This window comes from Adiantum capillus-veneris, chromosome 2 (genome assembly GCF_014529385.1).
Source record: "Adiantum capillus-veneris isolate H3 chromosome 2, ASM1452938v2, whole genome shotgun sequence".
NCBI lineage: Eukaryota > Viridiplantae > Streptophyta > Polypodiopsida > Polypodiales > Pteridaceae > Adiantum > Adiantum capillus-veneris.
In genome coordinates, this window is record NC_140932.1 from 136,744,242 (window position 1) to 136,770,398 (window position 26,157).

Genomic DNA, 26,157 nt, shown 5'->3' on the forward strand with positions numbered 1-26,157 from the left:
GGAATGCAAAGAGAAAGAAAGCAATGACAATCTAAGTTCTTCTGAAGATGTGGCTCCACGAAGACAGCGGTCTAGACGATCGCCTACTCCTCCCAAGAGGAAAAGAGCAACCTATAGTCCTTCTCCTCATCACTCTGAAAGGCAAGAGAGGAAACAAAGGAAGAAAAGGGCTAGGAAGAGGTCACCCTCTTCTCCTTCTTCTTCACCTTCCTCCTCTTCAGATGAAAGTTACGGCTATTCTCCTAGAGAATACAAGAGGGGAGGACATCGTAAATCATTTCCTGCATGGCGAACGTCACAAAAGCTAAAGAAGTTCAAGGAGGGAGGAAAGAATATCTCTTTTCTCACCTACGATGGCACCTTTGGTGCTACCGACAAAGTGTTGGCCTTCATCTAGCAATTTGATGCGGCCTTTGGGGACGAGGGCTTCACAGAGTCCTCCAAGCTACGCCATGTAGCTATGCACTTCCAAAAATAATCTCATCAATGGTGGGCTAGCCTTCGTGGCAATGGAGAAGCCCCAAAGACATGGAAAACTCTACGAGTTTCCATCATGAAGCAATTTCTTCCAAGTGATACTAAAGATAAAGTTCTTACCGAATGGCGCGGCTTGAAGCTTCTCTCTCATGAGTCTATCAACAAGTATGTAGACAAGTTTTGGGATTTACATCTCAAAGCTACTGTCTTTCAAAAGATAGACTTTGCCGAGCAAAGACAGCAATTATGTGCGGGATTACCTAAAGAGATGGCCAAATACATCAACTCTCAACGGCCCGGTACTATTACCGAAGTAATCCACCACACCTTGGTTGCTTCACGCATCAATTTCCATCAAGGGGCTAGACGTAATGTCAAGCCAATGGAAAACAAAGATAAAAAAGATGCAAAGGGGAAATCCAATGCTCAAAATAATTCCCAAGGCACTTCCAACAACAACAATCGGTCCAAGGAGAAGGGAGTTTACAAAGGTAAAAACAAACTCTCTCCTGAAGAGCTTGAAGCTTTTCGCAAGGACCATAAGTGTTTCAAGTGTGGGGAACAAGGACATGGCTATCGTTCTTGCCCCAAGAAGAATACTCGCAATGAGACTCCTAGGGCTTCCACCATCGAAGCTCCAAAAGAGGATGCTCATTGCAAAGGATCGTCACTTTCCTATGCTGGGGGAAAGGTAAGAGAGCATGATGCCTTCATCTTGTTTGACCCTGGCTCTACTCTCAAGTTCATATCAATAGAGTTGGCCACCAAGTTGGGCATTCAAGCTTTTGAGATGGGAGATATAGTAACAGCTGATGCAGCTTTCAAGGGACAACAAGCCCCCGTTACTCCCTTGATTGGGAAATTGAGGCTTCATGTCCAAAGATATGTCGACAAAGAAGACTTCTTCATCTCTCCTCTCCAACATCAGGATGTTATCCTAGGGGCACCATGGTTTGATCGCATGGCTGCCAACATGAAGTTCCCTGAAAGGAGAATTTACTTCACCTACAGGGGAAAGAACATGTATATAGATGCTAGTGAGCGTGGTCGCACTATTCCACTTGTAATTTCTCTTTCTTTTGACAAATTGTTGTGGGTTAGGTCAACACATGAACATCATACACAGCAATAATAACCATCTACTCCACCATACTTCATTAACAACAATTCAGACACAGTAAACATGACTACTCTAAATATCAGAGTAAGCAGAAAATACACTGAATAGTTGCTGCACTGCACCATCATCATCACATTCATATCAGAGAACAGATACCTCGTGCGCAGATACATTCCCCACTTTTATAGATAAATCCGACTTAACTACCCAGTCACAAGACATTCAGCAGATTGCAACTGAAAGACAGTTACATCCGACTTAGCAAAATACAGCTCAGTAAATATCTGATAAGTCAAAATCCGACTTAGCTATTCAGAGTCAGTTTCTAACATGTGCCTCTCAACACATGGCACGCCCTTGTGGTAGATTTCGCAGAAATCTGACCCGGATCCACATATCCCTTGATCAGGAATCCACCCTCTGCTGCCTAGCTTCTTCCTTACTCTGGTCCTCAGCATTCACTTTATAATCCACCAGCTCTGCTTCCTTTACTGCATCTGATTCTGCTGCATCATCTTTTCCCATTTCCACCTCTTGTGCTCTATCTGCAATCGCAGTATCGATCTGCTCTTCTGCCACTTTCTCCTCAGCTACATCCTGCATCAAAAAACTATTAGTAAAATTCTCCTCTTTCTTTTCTGCCTCTGCAAGCTGCTGTCTCTTATTCTCTTCCATCTGCTGAACCTGCTGCTTCAAACAGTCTCTCTCCTTTTGCAATTCCTCCACTTCCTTCAACAATTGTGCTTCTACCTCATGCACTAACCCTGCCTTTAGCACCTCATATGGATACTTAATGACAAATCTCATTCTTTCCTTGGTCTTTTGCCACATCTCCTGTGCAACCAAAGCTAACTGCTGCTTGAGAATAGACACTTCTCCTTCTTTCATTAATACTGCACTCAAGCTAATTTCCTCTTGTGCCAACATCTGTTGCTCTAGTATCTGCAAAGGTTCCAATCTCAACCTCTGCATCTCCACAGTGACCTGTAACTCTGCATTCCTCTTTGCCATGTCTTCCAATTCCAAAGCAACCGCTGCCTCCACTTTCTCAGTCCATTGCTTAAACTCCCCCAATGATCTCTTCACTTTTGCTAACTCCATCTTCTGTTTCCCCACTGTTTCCTCCATATCCTGCTCATACTTTACTTTCATCATAGCTATCTGCTCTTCAAACTCTTTCACCTGTGACACCTGTCCTTTAAACTCCATCAATTTTTTTGCATTCCTTTCAGCTTGCATACTCTGAACCTTCAGCATATTATTCTGCTGCCTCACAAATTCCTGCACCTGCTGCAGCATCTGAACTACTTTATCACTGTCCAATTTCCCAGTATCTACTGATACTCCAGAGACTTCCTCAGCACTAAAGTCTAATCTGGAAAACACTCTGCTGACTGGTTCAGACTTCTTCCTCTTGTTGGATAATGTGAAAGCCTTACCAAGCTTTATTGGTGTTTCCTCTGCCCTTACCTGCATTGGTGAATCAACATCCATGGTGCCAAATTCTGCAAACTGCATTTTTGCTGTGATTTCTTCAAAGGCCTCTCCTGGAGTATATTTGGCTTTCACCAAATCCTCATAAGCCTCCATATGCTTAGCATTAAACTTCACAAATCCTGTCTTTTCAGAATGCACCATGATGGGATGCTCAATCTGAACTGGCTGTTGCTTCTCCTGCACCAGTTTTTCTGCTTTCACAGGCCACCTTGCTTCACCATTCTGTACTCTCTGTGCAAAAAAAAATAATGCTGACAAGTAACCACATAACCTACTATTTGCCTGTGTCTTCCTCTTGTCTGAAGAATGAATCTCTGCTGCCAACTTTTCATACACCCAGTGAGCCCAGCTCACTTCTCCTCCCTGCTCTGCATAGATTAATGGTGCAAAGTTTTCTTTTGACATATAATCAAACTTCACAATAAAGCATAGCCTCTCCAAGTACCACTTAAGCTGCTCTCTCCTAGCATATGCCACATTCTTTAACATGTAATACTGCCTGCCTCCTTCTCTTGGACCAAACTCCTTTTTCAGTGCTTCCTCTGAACACTTTGGAATAGGTGTATTAGGATGCAAAGGCAGCTTGAACACCTCAGACACCAACTCCACATTGAGTACCACATGCGGTGACACTCTCCCCTTAGTCTTCCTAAGTATTTCCAACTGAGACTTTGCATATACATTGTTTTTACATTCTTCCCAAGGCAGAATGGCAAACTCATACAATCCTACCTGCTGCAACCATATGGCGTTGCGCTCTGCCTGACAATCTATGTCAACTTTGAAATCCATAAAAGGATCCATTAATGCTTGCATCACCTTACCTTCTCACACAGGAGTCGGCATTGGCGTTTCCTCTTCTGCAAAGTCACTGTTTTCGTCTGCACTGCTAACGTCAAGCCGCATAGGCAAAGCTTTGCTTCTCAAACGTCGCCCCGAACCTTCAGTCTGCTCCTCATCAGGCTGTGGTTGCATGGCCATCAATTGCTTTGCTTTCGGCATGGCAGGACTGAATAAAGCTTCTTCAAGCGAAAACCCGAATGCTCCGCGCTGCTGCATGTGTACTAAACTTTTGTTGCATGTATGATTATGCTCGCTGCACCATGCACACATATCTCCACCCAGTATCCTTGAAGTGCTACGAAACTTCTTTTCAGCACACTCCCCGAAGTTATTAGTCCGGCCTAATAATTTCTTATTAAAAATTCCGACTTGGTCAGTTCCGACACAGGTACTCTTCCAACATCTACAATGTTGAATCGGATGTGCACTTTGGAACTGCCTACTTCCTCCAACCCGTGAATTATATGGGATACTATGAAAAGACCTCCTCAAATCCATGCAAACCAGCATTTTTCCTTTTCCTTTTGCTGATTCTGAATCTCCTGGCTGTAGGGGTATTACAGTTATGCAGGCTACACTTGGCCAGTCCAAATGAGGTGGCTTTCCCTGAAATTTCTTCAGCCTGAAACCATTAACTGCCTTTTCCACTCTTGTACCAAACACATCAGCTATGATGAATGTCCCTTGTCCTTTATCCTGCACAATCTGATATGGTCCCTGATATCTCAATGACAATTTACCAGGATGTGGTTCCAGCTTAGAGTTGTACAGCATTACCCAATCTCCAACCTGAAAGATCTTGAACTTCACATTCTTGGTCACCCATGCTTGTCTTCTTCTTTGTATGACTTCAGTAATGTAAGAGCTTACCAACCTATCCTCCTCCAGCTGCATCAGATATTTGTTCCTGTGTAGTACTGACAACTTGGGAGACTGCTTCTCTGCTGAGACTCTTAAACTTGGTACCACAAACTCCATAGGAACCACAGCTTCCAGCCCATACACCAGCTTGAATGGTGTCATACCAGTAGTGACCTTGAAAGCTGTTCTAAAGGACCATAAGGCAGAATCCAACTTATCATCCCAATCCTTCTGATTCTCTGTCACAATCTTTTTCAAAATCCTTACCAGTGTTTTGTTAGAGCTCTCAGCCTGACCATTAGCCTGTGGATGATATGCTGTAGACTTCTTGTGCATAATCATATGTGTCCTTGTTAGCTCTGAAATTACTTCATTCAGAAAATGAGTTCCTCTGTCACTTACCAGCTCCACTGGACACCCAAACCTTGTCATAATGTTATGATAAAGAAATCTGGCCACACTTGAAGCTTTATTATCCTTCAATGCTACTGCTTCTACCCACTTAGTGCAATAATCTGTAGCCACTAAAATGTATCTGCATCCCCTCTTGGAAGTTGGTTTGACAGGTCCTACAAAGTCCAAACCCCACTTTTGAAAAGGTTCCAAAGGCAAAATAGGATGATCCCCCATCCTATCCCTGTTTGAATCAGGTTGACCTGTTTTCTGACAAATTACACATCTTTTGGCATAATCATGTGCATCCTTTAAAACTGTAGGCCACCATAATCCAGCCTGCAAAATCTTCTTCCCTGTAGTATCTCCAGAGAAATGCCCTCCTGCTGTGCCTGAATGTGCTTCCTGCAAGACTGCACTTTGCTCAAATTCTGGTACACATCTTCTTATCACTTGATCAATGCCTTTCTTATATAGTGCCCCTGCAATAACTAAATAGGGTCTGGTTTTCAGTGCAAATTTTCTTCTCTGATCAGCATTGAACTCCCTTGGTATAGTTCCATCAGTCAAAAACATCAGCAATTGATCATACCAAGACTCAGTCACAGCAGTCTGCACATCAAACAGCTGAGCATCAGGAAGTGCATCATCTACCCCAGTAGGTGCTTCACCTGTTTCAATCCTGCTTAGATAATCTGCAATTACATGCTCCTTCCCAGGAGTATGCTCAATCTGAAAGTCAAACTCCTGCAATAACAACATCCATCTTGCAAGCCTTCCAGTAAGAAGTGGCTTCTTGATCAAATACAACAAGGCCTGATGATCAACATGAAAAACTATCTTGTTCCCCAACAAGTAATGCCTGAACTTATTCAATGCATATACCATCCCTAAAGCTTCTCTTTCTGTCACAGGATAGTTTCTTTCTGCACCTGTGAGAACCCTGCTTGCATAGTACACAGGTCTGAACCATCCCTTCTCCTTCTCCTGCATCAGTACAGCTCCTATTGCTATATCCGAGGCATCAACAAACACATGAAAAGGCAATGACCAATCAGGTGGCTGCAAAATTGGTGCTACTGATATCATTTTCTTCAACATCTGAAATGATTTCTGCTGAGGTTCATCCCATACAAATGCCACATCCTTCTTTGTTAATTGAGTTAATGGCAAGCATACATTAGACAAATACCTCAAATATCTGGAGTGCCACTTTGTCTGTCCAACAAACCTCATTAACTCTTTAACATTGGTAGGAACTGGTGCTGCTTGAATGGCTTCTATTTTCTTGACATCTATAGCCATTCCTGCTTCTGACACCACATGTCCTAAAAGTATTCCACTCCTCACAGCAATTACACTTTTATAAGGATTCAGAGCCATCCTGAATTGTCTGCATCTTTCAAAACAGAGCTTCAGATGTAGCAGATGTTTATCCTTCTTTCCAAACACTGAGAAATCATCCACAAAGACTCTCATAAAGTCCTGTAAGTAAGGTTCAAACACCTTATGAGCAACAAAATTAAATGAAGGTGGTCCATTGGTTAACCCAAAACTCATCACTGTGTAGGCAAAGGCTCCCCATTCAGTTATAAAAGCTGTTTTATGCTGATCCGACTCAGCAACACTAATCTGATTATAACCAGAAAATCCATCCAAAAAGCTATACATTTCATGACCAGCTACTGCATCCAACACAGCATCACAAAATGGCATAGGAAAGGGATCAGTAATGGTTGCTGCATTCAATTTTCTATAATCCACACATACTCTTAAAGCTCCATTTTTCTTTGGCACAACCAGTATAGGAGACAACCATGATACTTCATGTACAGGTTTAATGAACCCTACTGCCAGGAGCTTATCAAGCTCCTCCTTCACCTGTTTGGCAAAGTTAGGATTCATTCTATATCTTTGTTGCACAATTGGTTTTGCACCCTCTTTCAAATTAATCCTATGCTGATGTAGTGCTGGGTCAATGCCTCTCACCTGAGAATAATCCCAAGCAAACACATCCTTATAATCAACCAATAATTGCAACAGCTGTGCCAGAAATTCCCCTTGAATGTGTGCACTCACTCTGACCATTCTTGGTTCTGCCTCTGTTCCGAAATTTAGCTCCTGAAGCTCCTCCTTTTCTACCCTGCTTGATGCCCCAAACTTCTTTTCATAAATTTTCTCAGCCATATCCCTGGCCTCCTTTTCTTCCTGCTGAATCTGTTCCTTATCAGACATAGCATATTTCTGGTCCACCAACTGTAACAGTTCCTTACCCTGCATTGTCTGTCCTGGTGCTAAACCTGTATCTGGCTCATCCTGTTTCTTATCCTGCTGTAACATGCTTTCCACATCTACTTCAAACACAGGTACAACAGTTGGATTGGCCTTCAAGAACTCTTCCTCTTGGTCATCTGTGACCTCATCAGCAAAATTAATAGTCTGAGCAAACAGTGGTTTCTCACTTAATGGAACCATCTTCCTTCCCCTCATAGGTATGGTTACTTTCTTTTTCCCTTTTTTCAATATGACAACATTTTCTCCCCAGTCTTGTCTTACTTTAGCCAATCTGAACCAAGGCCTTCCTAATAGCATTTCATATGCAGCTGCTAAGTCTGACATTCTGAGTACCACAAAATTAACAAAAAAAGATAATCCTGACACCTGAATTTCCTGTGCTTTGAGAATTCCCAAAGGTTGTACCCTAGATTGGTCTGCCATTTTCACCTGAAAAGGTGCTGGAGCCATAGCTCCCAACTCCATTCTTTTGTACACTGCCTCTGGTAAAATATTCACCCCAGAGCCTCCATCCAATAACACATCATCAAAATTTTCTCCAAGAAAGTGTACTTTAATAACTGGTACCACAAAGTCCACATCTGCTGGATCAATTCTATTTACTGCTGCTGAATAAAACTGCCTGTCCATTGTGCCAAGTCCATTCAGGTTCTGCAGCTTTCTGAACAATCTGTCTTTGAAAGCTGGAACCAATTGCAACAACTGATCCAAAGATAATTGAAGAGGTGAGCTAATAAGTATTTCAAACCAATCCTTATCCTGTTTATTTTCCATCTCCTTACTCCCTTTATTTTGCTCTTCCTTTTCTTTTGGGTCATCCTCAATATCCACCTGCTTTGCCTGGTGTTTGGCAATCCTTTTTGTAACCTGGTCTCTTACCCCTTTTTGCTCCTTCCAATCCAAAGGTGCTTTATCCTTAGACCTAGTCACTGCTAGAACTTCAACATGATCCTCCTGCACACATTGGTTATAGTCACAAGCCCATTGATGTTCCTCTTCATTCCCTTGCTGCTCCTGTTCTTGGTCAGTATCTTGCATCTGCTTATCCTGAGAAAACACATCAAACAAGATTACATTTGCCTGAGCTGCTGGCTGATTTTGCTGCTGCTGCTGTTGCTGATTTTCAGGTTGATTGGGCTGATTATATCTCACAATGGGCATTCCCCTTTCTTCCCTATGCTTCACCCATAAAGCACAATTGAGACCTACCCAGTGATCTGGTGCACCACAGTACACACAGGGTCTCCTATTATTATTGTTCTCCTGCTCGCTCCAAGGAGGTCTAGGAGGTCTTGTCCTCTGAAATGGTGGTCTTCCCCTAAATGGTACTGCTTGATTTGCTCCAATTTCTGGTCTTCCTCTTCCTATGTTAGGTGCTGTCTGCCCTCTATTCTTTGGATTATACCAACAGCTAGCAGTACTATGTCCATCCCTTTCACAAATGTGACAATACACTTTTTCTTTAGGTGCTACAACAGAATAACCAAACTTTTTAAGTTTGCCTACCAAATCTTGCTCAATACTCTGCTTTTGCTTAACTTTCTTCTTCTTACTGCTCTTTTTCTTCTTTCTTTTTTATGTTTCCTCATCACTGTCTGATGGTGAGTCTGAATCTGAGTTCCCACTGGAATCTGTGTCTTCAGATGCTTCTTCTGAATCTGAGTCACTGTCTTCTTTTCCTTTTGCTTTGGTCATGCCAAGTCTCTTCTCCACCCTTGCAGCAGCAGTAACAAGGTCATCCAGACCTCCAGCAATATCAATGCTAGCTACTGCTCCCTTTAAGCTGCTTCTCAATCCTTTCAAAAAATAACCTGCTAACATTTCATTAGTGGGTCTTTCATTCCCCTGCAATCTTTCTACTAAAATTCTGAACTTCTGTGCATAGTCTTCAACCAGCATCTTATTTTGCTTAATGTCTCTGAGTTTTCTCAGGACATCAGTCGGAGTCTTCTCCTTTCTAAATCTCTGCAGAAATGCCTGCTTCAAAGCATTATAAGTAGCAAAATGTGCAATGCCATATTGGCTGAACCAACTCATGGCCTTTCCTTCCAATGTGGCAGCAAACTGTTCCATCTTTACTCCATCAGCATACATCACCTGATAGCCACTTGCCTGCCACTTAGTTTCAAACTGTGCCACATGACAGTCAGCATCTTCCTTACTCCCTGCTCTAAACTTGGCTGCCTTGACCTTTGGGTTGGGTGGTGGTTGAGCCATTGGAATGGGTTGTGGTGGTCTCCTAGGTCTTTGCCTGGTAGCACCCTGAAGTGGGTCAAACTGGATCCTTCTCCTGGTGGTTCTTCTTGCCAGGAATAAAGCTCCAATAAATTGCCTCACTCTCTCTTCTCCTGCTGCTCCTGATCCTACCCCTCCTTGGTCTACAGGTTGCTGCCCCTGAGCATCGGGTGATTGCTGATTGTCATGATCATAGTTAAATGGATCAATGTTTCCAGCCTGTGCTTGAGCCCTTGTGTAGTACACTCTTCCTACTCTCCTGTCTCCCTCTGACATGCATCATTACTTGAAAATAAACGTTAACCCAGCGGGATCGCCAAATGTGTTGTGGGTTAGGTCAACACATGAACATCATACACAGCAATAATAACCATCTACTCCACCATACTTCATTAACAACAATTCAGACACAGTAAACATGACTACTCTAAATATCAGAGTAAGCAAAAAATACACTGAATAGTTGCTGCACTGCACCATCATCATCACATTCATATTAGAGAACAGATACCTCGTGCGCAGATACATTCCCCACTTTTATAGATAAATCCGACTTAACTACCCAGTCACAAGACATTCAGCAGACTGCAACTGAAAGACAGTTACATCCGACTTAGCAAAATACAGCTCAGTAAATATCCGATAAGTCAAAATCCGACTTAGCTATTCAGAGTCAGTTTCTAACATGTGCCTCTCAACACAAATCAATGAAGAGCTCAGTTTCTACGTACATGATTTATGTCAAAGAGTCTCTAAAAGCTAATAATGTTTCATTAAATGAAAATGATAGGAATCAAGAAGAGTTAGACTTGTCTACTTTTCTAAAAGGATTCCAAGATGTGTTCATCGATGATATCCCTATGGACCTACCTCCAAAACGAGGGGATGATGAACATTGTATTGAGCTCCTTTTAAGAAGCTCACCGCCTAACAAACCTCCTTATCGAGTCTCACAAGCTCAACAAGAGGAGATTATGAGGCAAGTACAGGAATTGGTAGACAAAGGGATGGTGAGGCCTAGTTCCTCTCCCTTTCGTTCTCCAGTCCTTTTAGTGCAAAAGAAAGATGGTACATACCGTATGTGTGTGGACTATCGAGCACTAAACCATATCACTATCAAAAAAAGATTTCCCGTGCCTCGGGTAGAAGATCTGTTTGATAAGCTACAAGGCTCTACCTACTTTAGTAGGATTGACCTTAAGAGTGGCTATCATCAAATAAGGATAGTGGATGAAGATATCCTAAAGATCGCGTTTCGCACAACATTTGGTCTTTATGAATATCTAGTCATGCCTTTTGGCTTGACTAATGCACCAGCTACTTTCAATCGTCTCATGGAGAAAATTTTTAGACCATATCGTAAATTCACTGGAGTGTTCTTTGATGATATCATCATCTACTCCAAGTCTTTGGAGGAACATAAGCAACATCTCCAAGTGATTTTTCAAGCCTTGAGGGAGAACAAACTTTTTCTCAACCAAAAGAAAAGGGAATTCTTCCTTCAAGAGATTCAATATCTAGGTCATATTATCTCTCACGATGGTATTCGTATGGATCCATCAAAGTTAGAGGTAATAAAATCATGGCCTAAACCAAGGAATCTACATGAGCTAAGAAGCTTTATTGGTATGTGTGCATATTATAGACGCTTCATAGCAAAATTCTCTCAAGTAGGACCACTACACGACTTAACAAAGAAAAACGTTAAGTTTGTATGGACTGCTAAGGAGCAAAATGCTTTTGAAAAACTCAAAGAGAAGTTTACTTCCCAACCAGTCCTCGTGCTTCCAGATCTCTCAAAGCCATTTGAGGTCCAATGTGATGCTTGTGGTGATTGCCTTGGAGCGGTTTTGCTTGAGCTTGTCATCTCCTTCTTCTTCATTACTATGCTATTATGTATGCTAGCTCAAGAGTTATGATAAGTGAGGAACTAGCTCTTTCTCGTATGAAATGTTTCTTCTTCCTCTTCCCTACCCTCATTCCCTACTAGCTCTCTCCACCTTCGAAGTTGTTTGAGGTCTTGGGACTGAGGCTTGGTATAGTTAAAGCTTTCTTCAAGTTTAGGTTATGCTATGATGGTGATGCATGAAGCTTTCCATCTTCATTGCTTCACCTAGGTCACAAGGAACACAAAGAATGTATTGTAACAAGTCTCTCTTTATGGGAGAAATCATAATACAAATGCCTATTGGAGGGGGGACCGGCTCCACATAAATCCGGTCCTCAACTGTTGTCATGTTCTCTAAATTCTCTCTCTTGCAAAAGTATTGTCTATGCCAAGTTAACTAATTGCTATGTGTTGCTATCTTCAATTATGTCTACCCGCTATTCTCACAAAATCATTTCTTGAAAGTATTCTCATTAAATTCCGCTACTCTCAAATTGAATAGGCAAATTCCATTACAGAAGTTGAGCTATGAGCAGGAAATCACATTCTTGTATTCCACCATGGAAACAAGCCCTTAATAAAAATTTCAAAAAGAGAAAGAAAAAACATCACTGCTTTCTGTTGGTGCTGCCCACAAAATGACACTCCCACACACACTGTTTGTCAATACACACCATGGAGAATGAAGTCTTAAGGCTCAATTGACCACGCTACCCGACCGTCCCATTCTTGGCGCATCGACACACTCATCACTGCCATATGCCGCAAGTCTCCTACTTCCTCTCTTGAGTGCAAGTCACTTGCCTACTACCATCTAGGCACGTTCTTGAAGTGCTACCGAGTGTCAACAATCGAAGGGCCCTACAACGTGCTCACTTGGCGAGGCCAAAATTATTTCTTGTCACTTGCCTCAGCTCATGCATAGTTGCAATGCTGCTAACAATCTGCTTATGGTGCAAGCCAACCACCCTCACTGAGCCTCACACCAGAGCGTAGTTACAAAATAAAGTAGACCCGATTCACCACACACACACACACTCACAAGTAGCATGTGGTGCACTGTCGGGATCCATGGCCAATCACTAGCCTATATCCTGACTCATCGGGCTTGCATCTGACTACATGAACACCCACTTGCCCATACAAATGTTACTGCATGCGATCTGCAAGTGATAGTGCAATCAAAAGAAGCACACACAGGCCACAAACTGCACCAAGTTGAACCTCAATCTATGACATGAGTCTTGCAGACCCGAAAATCCTGGCACCTACTGTTATGGCTTCTGCAAAGTCAGAGAAAGTGCACACCAATTGTGCATGATCCGCATCCTACCATGCTTGTGCCTACACTCACACACGTACACCCAAAAATTTGTTGCCGTACATCACATCACACACACATACACACAGTGCACAGTGGTTGTATTGGCGGATAACTACACGCTTTGAACATTTCCCTCTGTGATGCTTCCCCCACACCATCTCTCTCTCTCTCTCTCTCTCTCTCTCTCTCTCTCTCTCTCTCTCTCTCTCTCTCTCTCTCTCTCTCTCTCTCTCTCTCTCTCCCCCCCTGTAGTATCTAGATGCAGTCCGACAATTCAATAGAAGGGGAGGTTCTCACCCTCCTCCCTTCACAAATTCCCCCCCCCTCCAATTTGGGTTTCTCCGATGAGCTTCGGTTGGTTTTTGGCCAGTCAAGTAAACAATAAGAAAATAAAATCTCGATGCATGACAATCAAATTAGACAATGAAGAGAATTCTTATATGGTTGAGATTTTTTTTTTCGAGCTTGAAGTTGAAATTATTTAGCTATTGCAAGGTCGAGTTTTTATTTTTCTATGGATGCAATATTTGCTCTATGAGAGCAGAATGCGGGCGTTGATTGTGTATGCTACAATTATTTGGCTTATGCATCCTTCTAGTGTGTGGCTTACTTGCAAACTCTAATTGCCAAAATGATAAATTCTTCTTCATTGCATGTGAGATTAATTATGAGCTACATTGAGAGTAAATTGATGCTTCATTGAGAGTGTGCATTAAAGTTTGGGCTGGCATTGATTGTGCATTTTAGTGCTTGCTTTAAATGTAAAACCCCTACATAGCACTAAAATTGAGATTCTTTGAATGACAATGGGAGAGCAGTAAAATTTAGAGCTTGTGATTGATTGCAAATTCTTTTACAGCTTGTGATGAATGATCATATGATTATATATCACTAATGATTGAGCTTCTTTTGAAGGGTTGCAGGTAAGCATGTGATTTCATTGATCCAAGGTGAAAGTCAGCATTCCATCATAATGCAATAATTGGCTATTTAGAGCCATTCCAATTCTTTTGACTAAAAGTTGTACACATGCTAGCTCATAGCTTGGTCTAAAGTGATTTTTTTTTTCATTTGAGCTAGTGTTTAGCCAATGTTTTGAAGATTTACAACTGCACAATTTGGCTTTCAAGAGCCACTTCATTTTATTTAAAGTTGTATCTTCTCTAGCTCATAGCTTGATCCAAATATTCGCTTTCATTTGAGCTAGCACTTAATCAAGTTTGAATCATGTATGAGAGGTTTGAACATTGCAAAATGTGCTTATGTAGAAGCATTCTCTCTCTCATTTTTGTTGTGTATGCATACATTTGCTACTAAAAGAGCACCATGTGCATAACCAAAGGCACTTTTTTCCCCTAGGTTTTTTTCCCTTTAGTATATTTGGGTATTTGAGAACCTAGCATTAGGTTTTCAATAATGTGTTTTGTGTGTTTTTCTTAGCTTTCATTAAATGGATTTTGAAGCTTGTGTTTGCTAACACTAATCTTCAAGAATCTTGGATTGTAAATAAAAGGAATCAAGAGGCTTTTATGAAAGAGTGGATGCTTTGCTAAGGGATGCTCAAAAGAGCACAAATAGGTGAAATCCTTCCATGACATTGCTCTTTCTTTTATCTCTCCATTCTCTATGCTTGGATTAAGTGACTTTGCTTCTAAAGTATGGTTGTTTTATTTTCAAAAGCTAGGCATACATGAAAGTTTCAACACTTTCCTTTGTGAAGATTAAACTCACTAGAAAATTTGCTTTATGTGTGCAAATCATGGGTAATTGGACTTGACCTTAGGCTAATGTAGAATCATTGCATGATAGTCCTAGAATCCTAGTGATTGATTTAATACTCCACTCATTTCTAACATGACCTAGGGCTATGGCTAGGTTTTTAGTCCCTTAGTCCATTTTGCCATAAGAAATCCCATAATGGAAGCAATAAAACAAAGTGCTTTTATAAAAAAAATGAACAATGAAGCAAACAAGGTGTCCAAAAAGAGTAGCACAAATGCTACTAGACACATGAAATTCTATGTTATGTTTGTGTCCATGTCAGGCCTAGTTATTGACACTTGGTAGGCGAGGGGAACCAGCTTGGCTCGCTTGGTCAAGACCCTAAATCAATGCTCTGGGTTGATAGGGGCTAGCCTTTGCCTTGGTAGGATAGTAGGCTTTTGGAACACCTCCTTGAGGGTTCAAGGAGCCAAGAGTTGTAGCTAGACTTGCCTTGGGGTGGCTGCCTTGTGATGTGCTTTACTTTTTTCTATGAAATGTTAAAAACAATCTTCCATGAGCTTCAAAAGAAAAAGTGATAGCGTACTAATAGGTTAGGAGCCTCTTTGTGTCCATAGACATGGTAGACTTGGATGCTTTACTAAGACTGATCATATAGTTTTTAGGCTAGTAGGTTTATGAACTTGTATAAGTCTAGGGTTATAATTGATTTCTTGTGTTTCATGCATAAAATTGAAATTTCAAGTGGTTTAATCTTCATAATAGTTTAGGTTTTTTTTTTGCTTTATGGTGTTTAGTTTTTGGCTATGATTGATCCATCTCTTAGAAGCAAAATATCACTCTACATAATCTTTCATTGCACTTCATGTTTTATTCATTTTTGTTGGCCTTTGATACTCATGCATTGAATTCTATTTTGCAGCTCAACATCCTTCGATGGACGTGCTTTCTACCATGTCACCGTGCTCTCGTTCAGCATCACATGAGGATGTGCGTTAAATTAGGAGGGAGGAATGTTAGTTGCGGCTAACACATGCTACAACAATTATGCACCAAGCTAGGATGTGCTATGGATGTGCACAATATTTCCAATTCACATTGTGTAAGGTCTTGGGCTCATTTGGGAGTTCCAAATCGTATAAGGTAGAGGGCTCAACTTAATCCCATATTAGAAAGGCTTGGAGTGCATGCCTCTATAAGAAGCCCTTTTATGCAAAGAGGCTTCATTCTTGAGTATCCATTCTTGAGATCTCACTCTTGATTGCTCACTCTATGAATGGCCTAGACTTGAGCTTAATGCCCATGCTTATAAGGCTAGTGCTAATACTTTGTAATTAGGGAAGCTCTTCTTGATTAATCTAATCTCTATTTTTTCATTAGTCTTGTCTTCTCTACATTTCATTATGTCATGAAGTAGTTTTATACTCTCCTTATTCTAGATTTGAGAGATATAATGACTTCTTGCTTTGATCTTGAATCTCTTCTTCCATAAGTATTTCCATTAGTTGACGACTTCTCTAATTCTGTTGATTAGTGTAGTATGTGTGCACTCTTGGTCATGTGATTAGAGCTGTTGGAATTAGGGTTGCAGAGAAACACACACAGCTTTGAGAAGACGAAGGAAGATCAAGGCACACAATAGAGAGTGTGTTACTTAGTGTGCAATGGAAAGATAGATAGCCCTAGAGTGATGGGCGTATATACAATGCACGGGGGGAAAAACCTCCTAAAGAGGGAAAAAATGTACCGGCGGTCCTAGTGTGTTCACACACATCACTACCACATATATATGGTGAAAAATCCCCCCTGGAGTAATGCGGTGAACGAGAGCTGGCACATGAGTAAAGGGAAGGGCCATGCCCTGAGTACATGATCAATCCACAAAGGGGAGTAAGCCCAAAGCTTTGCGGAAAGCTTCAAGCTTCTCACGAGACAATGCCTTTGTGAAAAGATATGCAAGGTTGTCCTGTGTTGGCACATAAGCCAAGCTGATCTCTCCTGCTGAGAGCCTCTCCCTGACATAGTGGTAATGCACCTCAATGTGCTTTGTGCGAGCATGAAAAACTGGGTTCCTCGCAACTGCCAATGCGCTTTGACTGTCAGTGTAGATAGTGTTGGCAGTGTCCTGTCCAACACCCAAATCAGCCATAAGGCGTCTGAGCCATACACACTCAACCGTAGCTATGAAGACTGCCCTGTACTCAGCCTCACAACTCGAAGTGGCCACAATAGGTTTCTTCTTGCTCAACCATGATATACATGAACTGCCAAGCATGAAACAAAAACCACTTGTGGACACTCACGTGTCAAAACAACCAGCCCAATATGAGTCCGAAAAAGCATGTAAGTCTGGCGGCAATGATCCCCCCTTGGGATAAAACAAGCCAAGATGTAAAGTGCCACTAAGGTAGCGGAAGATCCTCTTACAGCCTGCCAATGCTTAGACACTGGGCTATGCATAAATCTGCTGACCTGTGAGACTGCAAACTAAATATCCGGCCTCGTGTTGCATACATAAATGAGGTAGCCAATAGCAGTTTGGTAAAGAGTGACATCAGCAGGATCGTCAGCATCATGTAGACTCAAATTCAAACCTGTTTCCATGGGAGTGGCAATAGGTTTGCAATCCTCAAGTCCAAATTTACATAGCAATGTCTCTATGTAACTTTTCTGACACAAGGAAATACCACCATCACACTGCTTAAACTGTATACCCAAGTAATGATGCAATAGCCCCAAATCTTTCATTTTGAAAGTAGCATTCAAATCAGCCTTAAATTCAGCAATATGTCTCTCATTTGGTCCAGTGATCAGCAAATCATCAACATAAAGAACCACAATGAGAAGTACATCACCCTCACGCTTTACATACAATGTGCTTTCTGTTGGACTGTTACAAAAGCCTTGTTTGACCAAATGAGTGTCAGCTTTCTCATACCAAGCACGAGGAGATTGCTTCAACCCATACAAAGCCTTCTTACATCTGCACACTTTGTCCTCTTGTCCTTTTATGACAAAACCACGAAGCTGCGTTACATAAACTTCCTCAAATATGTCACCATTCAAGAAAGCAGTAACAATGTCTGATTGATGTACATCCCAACCAAAATGAGCTGCCAATGCACATAGAAAACACACAGTAGTCATACGACAAGTGGGAGAAAAAGTCTCTTCATAATCTATGCCTTTTTGCTGTGCATAACCTTTTGCAACAAGTCGAGCCTTATGGCGACCGATCTCACCATCCCGCTTGCGTTTCAACTTGTAAACCCACTTCGTACCAATGGCCTTTTTTTCAGGAGGCAAATCACATAAAGTCCATGTGTCATTTTCTATAAGTGCATCATATTCTGATTGCATGGCAGCCATCCAATTTTCTGAATTCTGTGCTCCATCAAAAGACAGAGGCTCCTCAACATCATGTAACCTAGACACAGCCAAAGCATAACAATCTGATGCATAAGATGCATGGCGAGAGCCTGAAAGAGTACGACTAGACAAAGGTGCATCCAATTTACTGTCACGCAAAGTGTGCACCAGCCAGTTTGGCATACCTCTAGCCTGCTCATTTTCAGCCCTTTCCTCATCAAGTACATCATGTACATCTGCATCAGTAATAGGCTGATCTAAAACATTTTCAGAAACCCCCATAGGCTGTACATTTCCCTCATTGGAACTTACATTCGTATTTCCACCACTGAAAAGAGGCAACAACGTGTCATAAATGTCCTGTGACCTTACATTACTCTCTCTAGTACATGACAGTAAGGGCTGAACAGAATCTTCCACAAACACTACATCCCGAGAAACTAGAATACGTTTTGTTTGCGGATGATACAACCTGTAACCTTTGCTTTCAGCACTATAACCAACAAAAATACATTTGACAGCCTTATCATCCAATTTTCTACGCTGCACTTGTGGCACCAAAGCATATGCCAAACAGCCAAAAACACGCATGTTCTCAATAGAAGGCTTTCTATCATGCCATGCTTCATATGGAGTAATAGACTCCAAAGCTTTCCTAGGACACCTGTTAAGCACATAAGTGGCACACATGATGGCCTCAAGCCAAAAAGAATGCAGTAAAGCTTGACTTTTGACCATATATCGTGCCATTTTCGTCAGTGACCTGTTTTTCCTCTCAGTAACACCATTTTACTGAGGTGTATAAGGCACTGTACATTGGTGTTTTATCCCACGACTAGCCAGAAATGCATTAAATTCATGAGACATATACTCCCCCTCTCGATCGGAATGGAGGGTGCCCATAGTACATTTCGAGACATTTTCAGCCATAGCCAGAAATTGTTTGAAGCACATAAAAACTTTGAACTTCGTTTTAAGCGGAAATACCCATGCATGCCTGGAGTAATCATCAATGAAAGTCACGAAGTACAGGTAATTGCCCAAGGACGGAGTTTGCATGGGCCCACAAACATCACTATGTACAAGTTGCAACCTGCATGTGGCCCGAACTGAACCATCCTTTGGAAACTTAGAACGTTGCATCTTACCCAAAATACGCCCTAACCGGGTGATGTTCTCTTTGGATTGATGATTTTGTCGGAGTTGGCCTATGCTACACCTACGAAGGCTATAACAAGTAGTAGAAAAGACATATAAATAGCCCGAGGGAAATCACTGCATAGTGAAGCTTTAGTCACATATAAGTAAGAGGAAAAATATGGTAGAATATGTACCGCAAAACCTAGTGGCAAGGACTATTAAAGGCTTCCAAATCAATATCCAAGTGTTTGGCAGTATGGCAGAGTAGGGAAATTATGAAAACAAATCTAGGTAGGGACCAATCATTAGTATAAACAAGGCCCTCTTTTAGGGTACAAAAATATCCCAAGGCACTATATACTATCTTAACAAGAGCTAAAAAGAGAGGCATCATTATGAGATAAAAAATATTATTTAAATTCAAAAAAGCCACAAGATTCAAGGACCACTAGCATACCAGCACATAGAGCTCAAAGCTAAATCAATGGAGTGGAAGAAAAAAACCCATCCAATCAATATCCTCAAGTTCCTCAAGCATCATCAATTTATGTTACCATGTATCATCCATTTGTGAACACACTTAGGACCGTAGGGGAATTTTTTTCCCTCACTAGGAGGTTTTTGTCCCCGTGCATTGTATATATGCCCATCGTTGTAGGGCTAACTTGTCTTTCATGTGTGCACTACCATTCCTTGAGCTTCTTCATCTTCTCCAAGATTTGTGTGTTTCCCTGCAACCCTATTTCCAACAATTGGTATCAGAGCAGATTGCATCCCCTCGGGCATAGTCGTCGTTTCGCCAACACCTTCGAGCTCACTTTCTCCAATTTGGGTGAGCTTTGGTGAGAATTAGTAGGTCAACAATTACTTTGGGATAGCTCGTAGATCTTGGTTTACTCAAAATTCTCATTTGGGATCATTTTGGCATGTGTTTCCACTACAGGCAGTGGAATTGCACAATTGCACAAGCAATTTCATACTTTTGTGCAAAATTTCTATCAATAGTGCGATTTTCTACATAATAAGTCCTTACAATCTTCTTTGGGTTGTGCTATATAGCACGTATTAGTTCCACTTTGTTTCTCCTCTTTTCGGGCAGTTTTTACATCAAGTTCAAGACTCACCATGACTGACACCCACACATATGTATTCAAGATGTTTGATGTTGAGGATAAAGTAGATGGGGACAATTACCCAATGTGGGCTTACATGATAAATGTCCTTGTGTCAAAGGGCGTTTGGAATGTTGTGCAGGGCATTTATGTATGTCCATATTCTATGGATACAGTCTCTGCTAAAGATTTTGGTGGTGGCAAGATTGTTGCTCTAGAGTTGTTTTGCCTACAGCTAAGCAATCTCGTTGGGATGTTAGAGATGCACAGGCTCATGCATTGATTGCAATATGTATCAAGTGCACTACTACTCCTCACATTCCTTTAGCTAAATTTACAAAATAGGCTTGGGATATGCTGACTGGTTTTCATGAAAATTGCAATGAGGCTAAATTTGCATTTCCGCGAAAAGAGTTGGATTCAAAGATTATGCATGATAAAGATGACATGGACACCTTCCTTGCTGGTATCAAGGATATTAATGAGCAATTCATTTTTGCAAGCAGTCATTTCTGACACTTCACTTGTGCAAAGTGTTCTTGATGCATTGCCAGATTCTTACTAGACTTTTGCTAGTACTAGGAGACTTATGACCCAAGGAAATCCTGATGTTGTTAGGTTTGATGCATTATGAACATTGCTATTGCAAGAGTCACTTTCAAGAAAGAACAGGGCTAAAAAACATGTAGTTGAATAGGATTTTATTGTTGCTCAAAGAAAAGGTGGTAACAACAATGTAGCCACTTCTCATGGTTCTTCAACGAGTGAAAAATCACATGTTTCCAATGCTTTTGTTGGAAGCACCTCGCCTGCAAATTCTGGTAGAAAGGGCAAGAAAAAGATGCATTCCAAGTATTGCAAAGCTAATGATCACTTGATCAAGCAATGTCCTAAATTGAAGGGAAAAGAGGCCAAGAAAAAAGACGCTCATTCCATTACAAGTGCAGCTATTGTAGAAAATTTTGTGAAAGGAGATTGTGATGATAAAGTAGATGCAGAAAGGGCATTTAGTGCAGAATGTACCTATGATCCTTTTGTCCATGACGCATGTATGTCAGTTGTTGCAGATTCACATGTGTGGTACTTTGACAGTGGTGCTACAAAGCACATTACATCACATCGTGACTTGTTTACCTCTCTCAAGGTTGTCCCTCATGGGAATACAATCACTTGTGCCAACAATGCCTCTTATCCGGTCAAGGGAACTGGAAAGATTGTGTTATCTACTGCAAATGGCAGTTCTTTCACACATGTTGATGCACTTTATGTACCTTGGATAAAAGAGAAACTTTTTTATGTATTTGAACTTGCTAGACTTGGTCTTGTCGTCAAATTTGTGGATGGCCCATATGTACAGTTCATGATCTTAGTTTTGGTAATGAAATTGTTACATATGGTATTTTGTGTCGTGGACTATATAAGCTCACTCTGTATGACAAGTGTGGGTAGAATTTTGCAACTGAAATTGTGGATTCAAAGGTTGTTTCAAATGCAAAACTTTGGCATGCACCTTTTGAACATCTAAATTTTGCAAGTTTGCTATATTTACAAAAACATGATATGGTTGCTTCTTTGCCGACCCTTGAAGCACCTTCAAAGCATGTTTGTGAAGGTTGTATTTTGGGTAATATGCAGTATTCAAAGTTTCCAAAGGATGGTTCAGCTAGGGCTACATGTAGACTACAACTTGTGCATAGTGATGTTTGTGGGCCTATGCAAACTCCATCTTTAGGCAATTACCTATACTTCGTGAATTTCATTAATGATTACTCCAGGCATGCATGGGTATATCCACTTAAAGATAAGTCCAAAGTGTTCATGAGCTTCAAACAATTTATGGCTATGGCTGAAAATTTCTCTAAATGTACTATGGGAACCCTCCGTTAAGATCAGGGGGGGCAGCATATGTCTCATGAGTTTGATGCATTTCTGGCTAGTCATCAGATAAAACACCAATGTACATTGTCGTATACACCTCAAAAAAATGGTGTTGCTGAAAGGAAAAATAGGTTGCTTATGGAGATGGCATGATGTATGGTCAAGAGTCAAGCTTTTCCACAAACATTTTGACTTGAGGCCATCTGTGTGCTACTTATGTACTTAGCAGGTGTCCTACAAAAGCTTTTTAGTCTACAACTCCTTATGAAGCATGGCACGATATGAACCCATCTATTGATCACATGAGCGTTTTTGGTCATTTAGCTTATGCTTTGGTGCCACAAACGCAGCGCAAAACATTAGATGATAATGCTGTGATGGCAGTGTTGCCTTGTGTCAAACACACTACATAGAGACATTGCTATGTAAGTTTGGACTTGAGGACTGCAAACCTATTGCTACTCCCAGGGTGTAACTAAGTCTTCATGATATTGGTGATCCTGCCAATGTCACTCTTTACCAAACTATTTTGGATGCCTTATTTATGTATCAAGGTGGTCACTATTGTCAATCCGGAGTGATGAGCTACCTGACTAGGGCATGGAAACACTCACATGATTAGTGAGCTAATCATGGCAACATGAATGGTGACTCTATGAAGTGAGCTTCTTGGCCTATGGACGAGCTAAGCCACGATGTCTGGACAATCTCCACATCTGCTTCTCTTCACCTCAAATCAACCCAATCACACACACAACAATTACAACAATGCACACATCACTGATCCCATCTTGCAACACCCTAATCACAAGTGCACACACATAGGTCCATTAAGCATCTAGGCTCCAATCAAACCTACATGCACACATAAGGAATAGAGGGAAATTAAACAAGATTAGAGTGGGATTAACCACTAGTTACGATCTAGCTAATCAAAGTATCATAGATAATCATAGAGAGTATGAGAGAGGCATAGTAGAAGATAATTAATCCTTGATTAGTGTTAATTAAGTCACATGAGCAAGGAGAAGCTCAAGGACTCCATAGTCACACACCTTATGAGATCTCACCAAAGAGTGGTCTCAACAAATGAGGTTGAGAATCCTAATTCCATTTACACACTGCCTTATATACATAAGGTAAAAATATGCATTGTCCGGGCACCCAAGGACTTTAGGAATCCATATCTCACTGAATCTGCAATCTAGGCACACTAACAAACCTATTCTTTATAGCTTGGAACTCTCATTGAGCCCGTAACCCATTACAATCATTAAAATAACTTGAAATAAATCGAGAATTTACAATACATGGCCATTTGGGAAAATTGTAAAAAATGTGTAACTCCAATCTTTATTGTTTCTTTGTATTTTTCTTTGATGTGCATTAGTAAGGCTTGGACCTTTAGTAGATTCTATTAACTACATCGGCTCACTTAACATTAGATGATTTTGGTAGTGTCATGTCCTACACCTAAATCAGCCATAAGACATATCAACCATACACACTCAATTGTAGCTATGAAGACTGCCTTGTACTCAACCTCACTTGGAAGTGGCTACAGTAGGTTGTTTCTTGGCTAACCATGATATGCATAAATTGTTGAGCATGAAACAAAAACCACTTTTGGACACTCATGTGTCATAACAAACAACCCAATTTGAGTCTCAAAAAGCATGTAAATTTGGCAAAAATGATACTCCATTTCGATAAAACAAACCAAGATCAAAAGATTCTTTTGACAATTTGCCAATGCTTAGATCATAGGCTATGCATAAACTTGCTGACATGTGAGACTGCAAATTGAATATGGCCTTGTATTGCATACATAAATCTTTGGGAGGTCACTATATTAAAAAAAAGACATATCGCATGGGTTCAACAGTAGGGATTATTTTATTCTATATTTCTCACATTTTCATATAAAAAGGATGTTGAAAAAATGTTTTTTTTTTCAGATTGTATAGGAAAAGGGTCCCTTTTATTAGTGAAATTTCACAGCTAAGGGGTTTTATAAATAGTCCTTGAACGCACGTGATATATAGTTGTGCACTCTAGTCTTCTTCCTCTCTCTCTCTCTCTCTCCCCGCTAAAACTCTGTAGAACCAATTGAACGTCTCGTGTAGGGCATTACACATTATTTTTCTACTAATTGGACTAACATTTTGTGCTTATACTTTGACATTTGCCTAATTAGAGGCTTGGATTGCATTCTAACAATCCCGGTTTTGTGCTCATCACTTAATGATTTTGATTATGGAATGCAATATTAGGCTTTGAAGCATCGACAAAATCGGCCTACACATTGGGTAATCAGAAATTGGATGGTGCCATTGGATTTAACATTTGGGCGGTATGCATCATTGTTATCAAATTGATGATTTTGAGCTTTTGATTTGTGCATTTGCATGTCGTCGTAATGCCAAAATTTTCTTAAAATAGAATGTGCATAAATTGATGATTTCATGTGGAAATGTTCATTGTTGATTTGCTAATTGCATGCTTGGATGGTTCAATTTTAATTTTGTGTACTAAAATCAAGTGTGTGTGTGTGTGTGTGGGGGGGGGGGGGGTGGGTGCGTGTGTGCGTGCGTGCGTGCGTGTGTGTGTGTGTGTGCCTAATTATAGGTGTGTGCGCACTATTTTTCCCTTGTGTGTGTACCTAAAAATCAATGTGTGCATAAGGATTTTGCAAATGTGATATGTTCATGCCCAATTAGAGATTTGTGTGTACAATTTGCAATTTCGACATGACTAACACTTGTACGTGCGCACCTAAAAGTGGGTAAAAAAGTGCAAATAGTAGTGCGTGTGTGCATAAAAGTTGATTAATGTGCATAATTAATTCAAAGCTTGATTGCAGATTTTATGGCTAATTGTTGTGTTTTTTAGCTCAAAGCTGGGATTTACACACTCCAATTGCGTCAAATTTTAACCTAATTTTTCCAATTTGATTGCTTAGTTTTGGTTTTTACTGGCAAATATAACTGGCAATTGAATCAATGTGCTACTTGAGTTTTGATTTGGCTGCACCATTCATCTGTGTCTGGAGAATTAACAAAAAAAATTTGGGTATTTTTTGGATAATTTTTATAAATTGTTTATTACTTTTTTCATATTTTTTGCATTGCTTTCCAATTCATTCCGTAAAGATTTAATAACTTGTGATCTTGACAAGCTGACTTGTGTGCGTAATTATTGCATGCTTTTGAGCACTTTTTTGCCGTCATTGCTCAAGTTTTGTGTGTTTTGCTATTTCCAAGCGCCGATTTGATGATTTTGTTGTAATTGGCATTTCCAATAAAATTACTATTTTCGGCTTGCTGTGCATGTGGAAAGTGTTTGAATGCAATTGTTGATGGTTTTTTTGAGATATATGGAATTTTTAAGGAATTTTTATTTTTTTTGAGCATTTTTTGGAATTTCTAGGTAACTTTTAAGTTTTTGGCTAATTTTCAATTGGACTCATTTTGGCATTTTTTGGGCATTTAAAAACTAAAAATTACAAAACTTAGTTTCGACTCAAGTCGATAGTTGATCACGAGCTTTGATGTACGCTCCAAAAATATTTCAACAATCGTGCGGATTCGACGGTCAAATCTAGAGATTCAACGCAAAATTTGACTTTGACGGCTTGTTTAGGTGAGAATTGCCTCTTGCGGTGATTAAGGGTTAAAAAATTCAAAAAAAGACCTCCCCCCAAGTGCATCTTGGGCGGAATGAAGATACTCTCTCACTACATTCTCTCTCATCTCCACCCACTCCCTCTCTCTCTCTCTCTCTCTCTCCTTGGTCAAGGTGGGACCCACATACTTAATAAAAATTCTCTCTGTCACTCTCACCCTTACAGAAGCCTTTCAGTGCTTGTTTGAAGTCAACTCTCTCTCTCTCTCTCTCTCTCTCTTTGCCATCTTCCCCTCCTTTTCTGTAGCGCACTGACCACCAATCGTTTCTCTCTCTCTCTTCTCCCCTAGCCTCGCCTTGCACGTTGTCCACACGGCCC

The 26,157-nt window shown here is 40.7% G+C and overlaps 1 protein-coding gene across 1 annotated transcript; it reads right to left on the reverse strand.

Moving 5' to 3' along the window:
• Window positions 1-2,002: 2,002 nt before the first annotated feature.
• On the reverse strand, window positions 2,003-4,153 carry LOC147463712 (uncharacterized). Its single transcript, XM_086529448.1, has 3 exons — window positions 3,929-4,153; window positions 3,167-3,325; window positions 2,003-3,067 (listed from the first exon to the last, which is right to left on the reverse strand). Exons 1-3 carry the CDS (start codon window positions 4,151-4,153, stop codon window positions 2,003-2,005), a joined length of 1,449 nt encoding a protein of 482 aa, XP_086385574.1.
• Window positions 4,154-26,157: the final 22,004 nt, after the last annotated feature.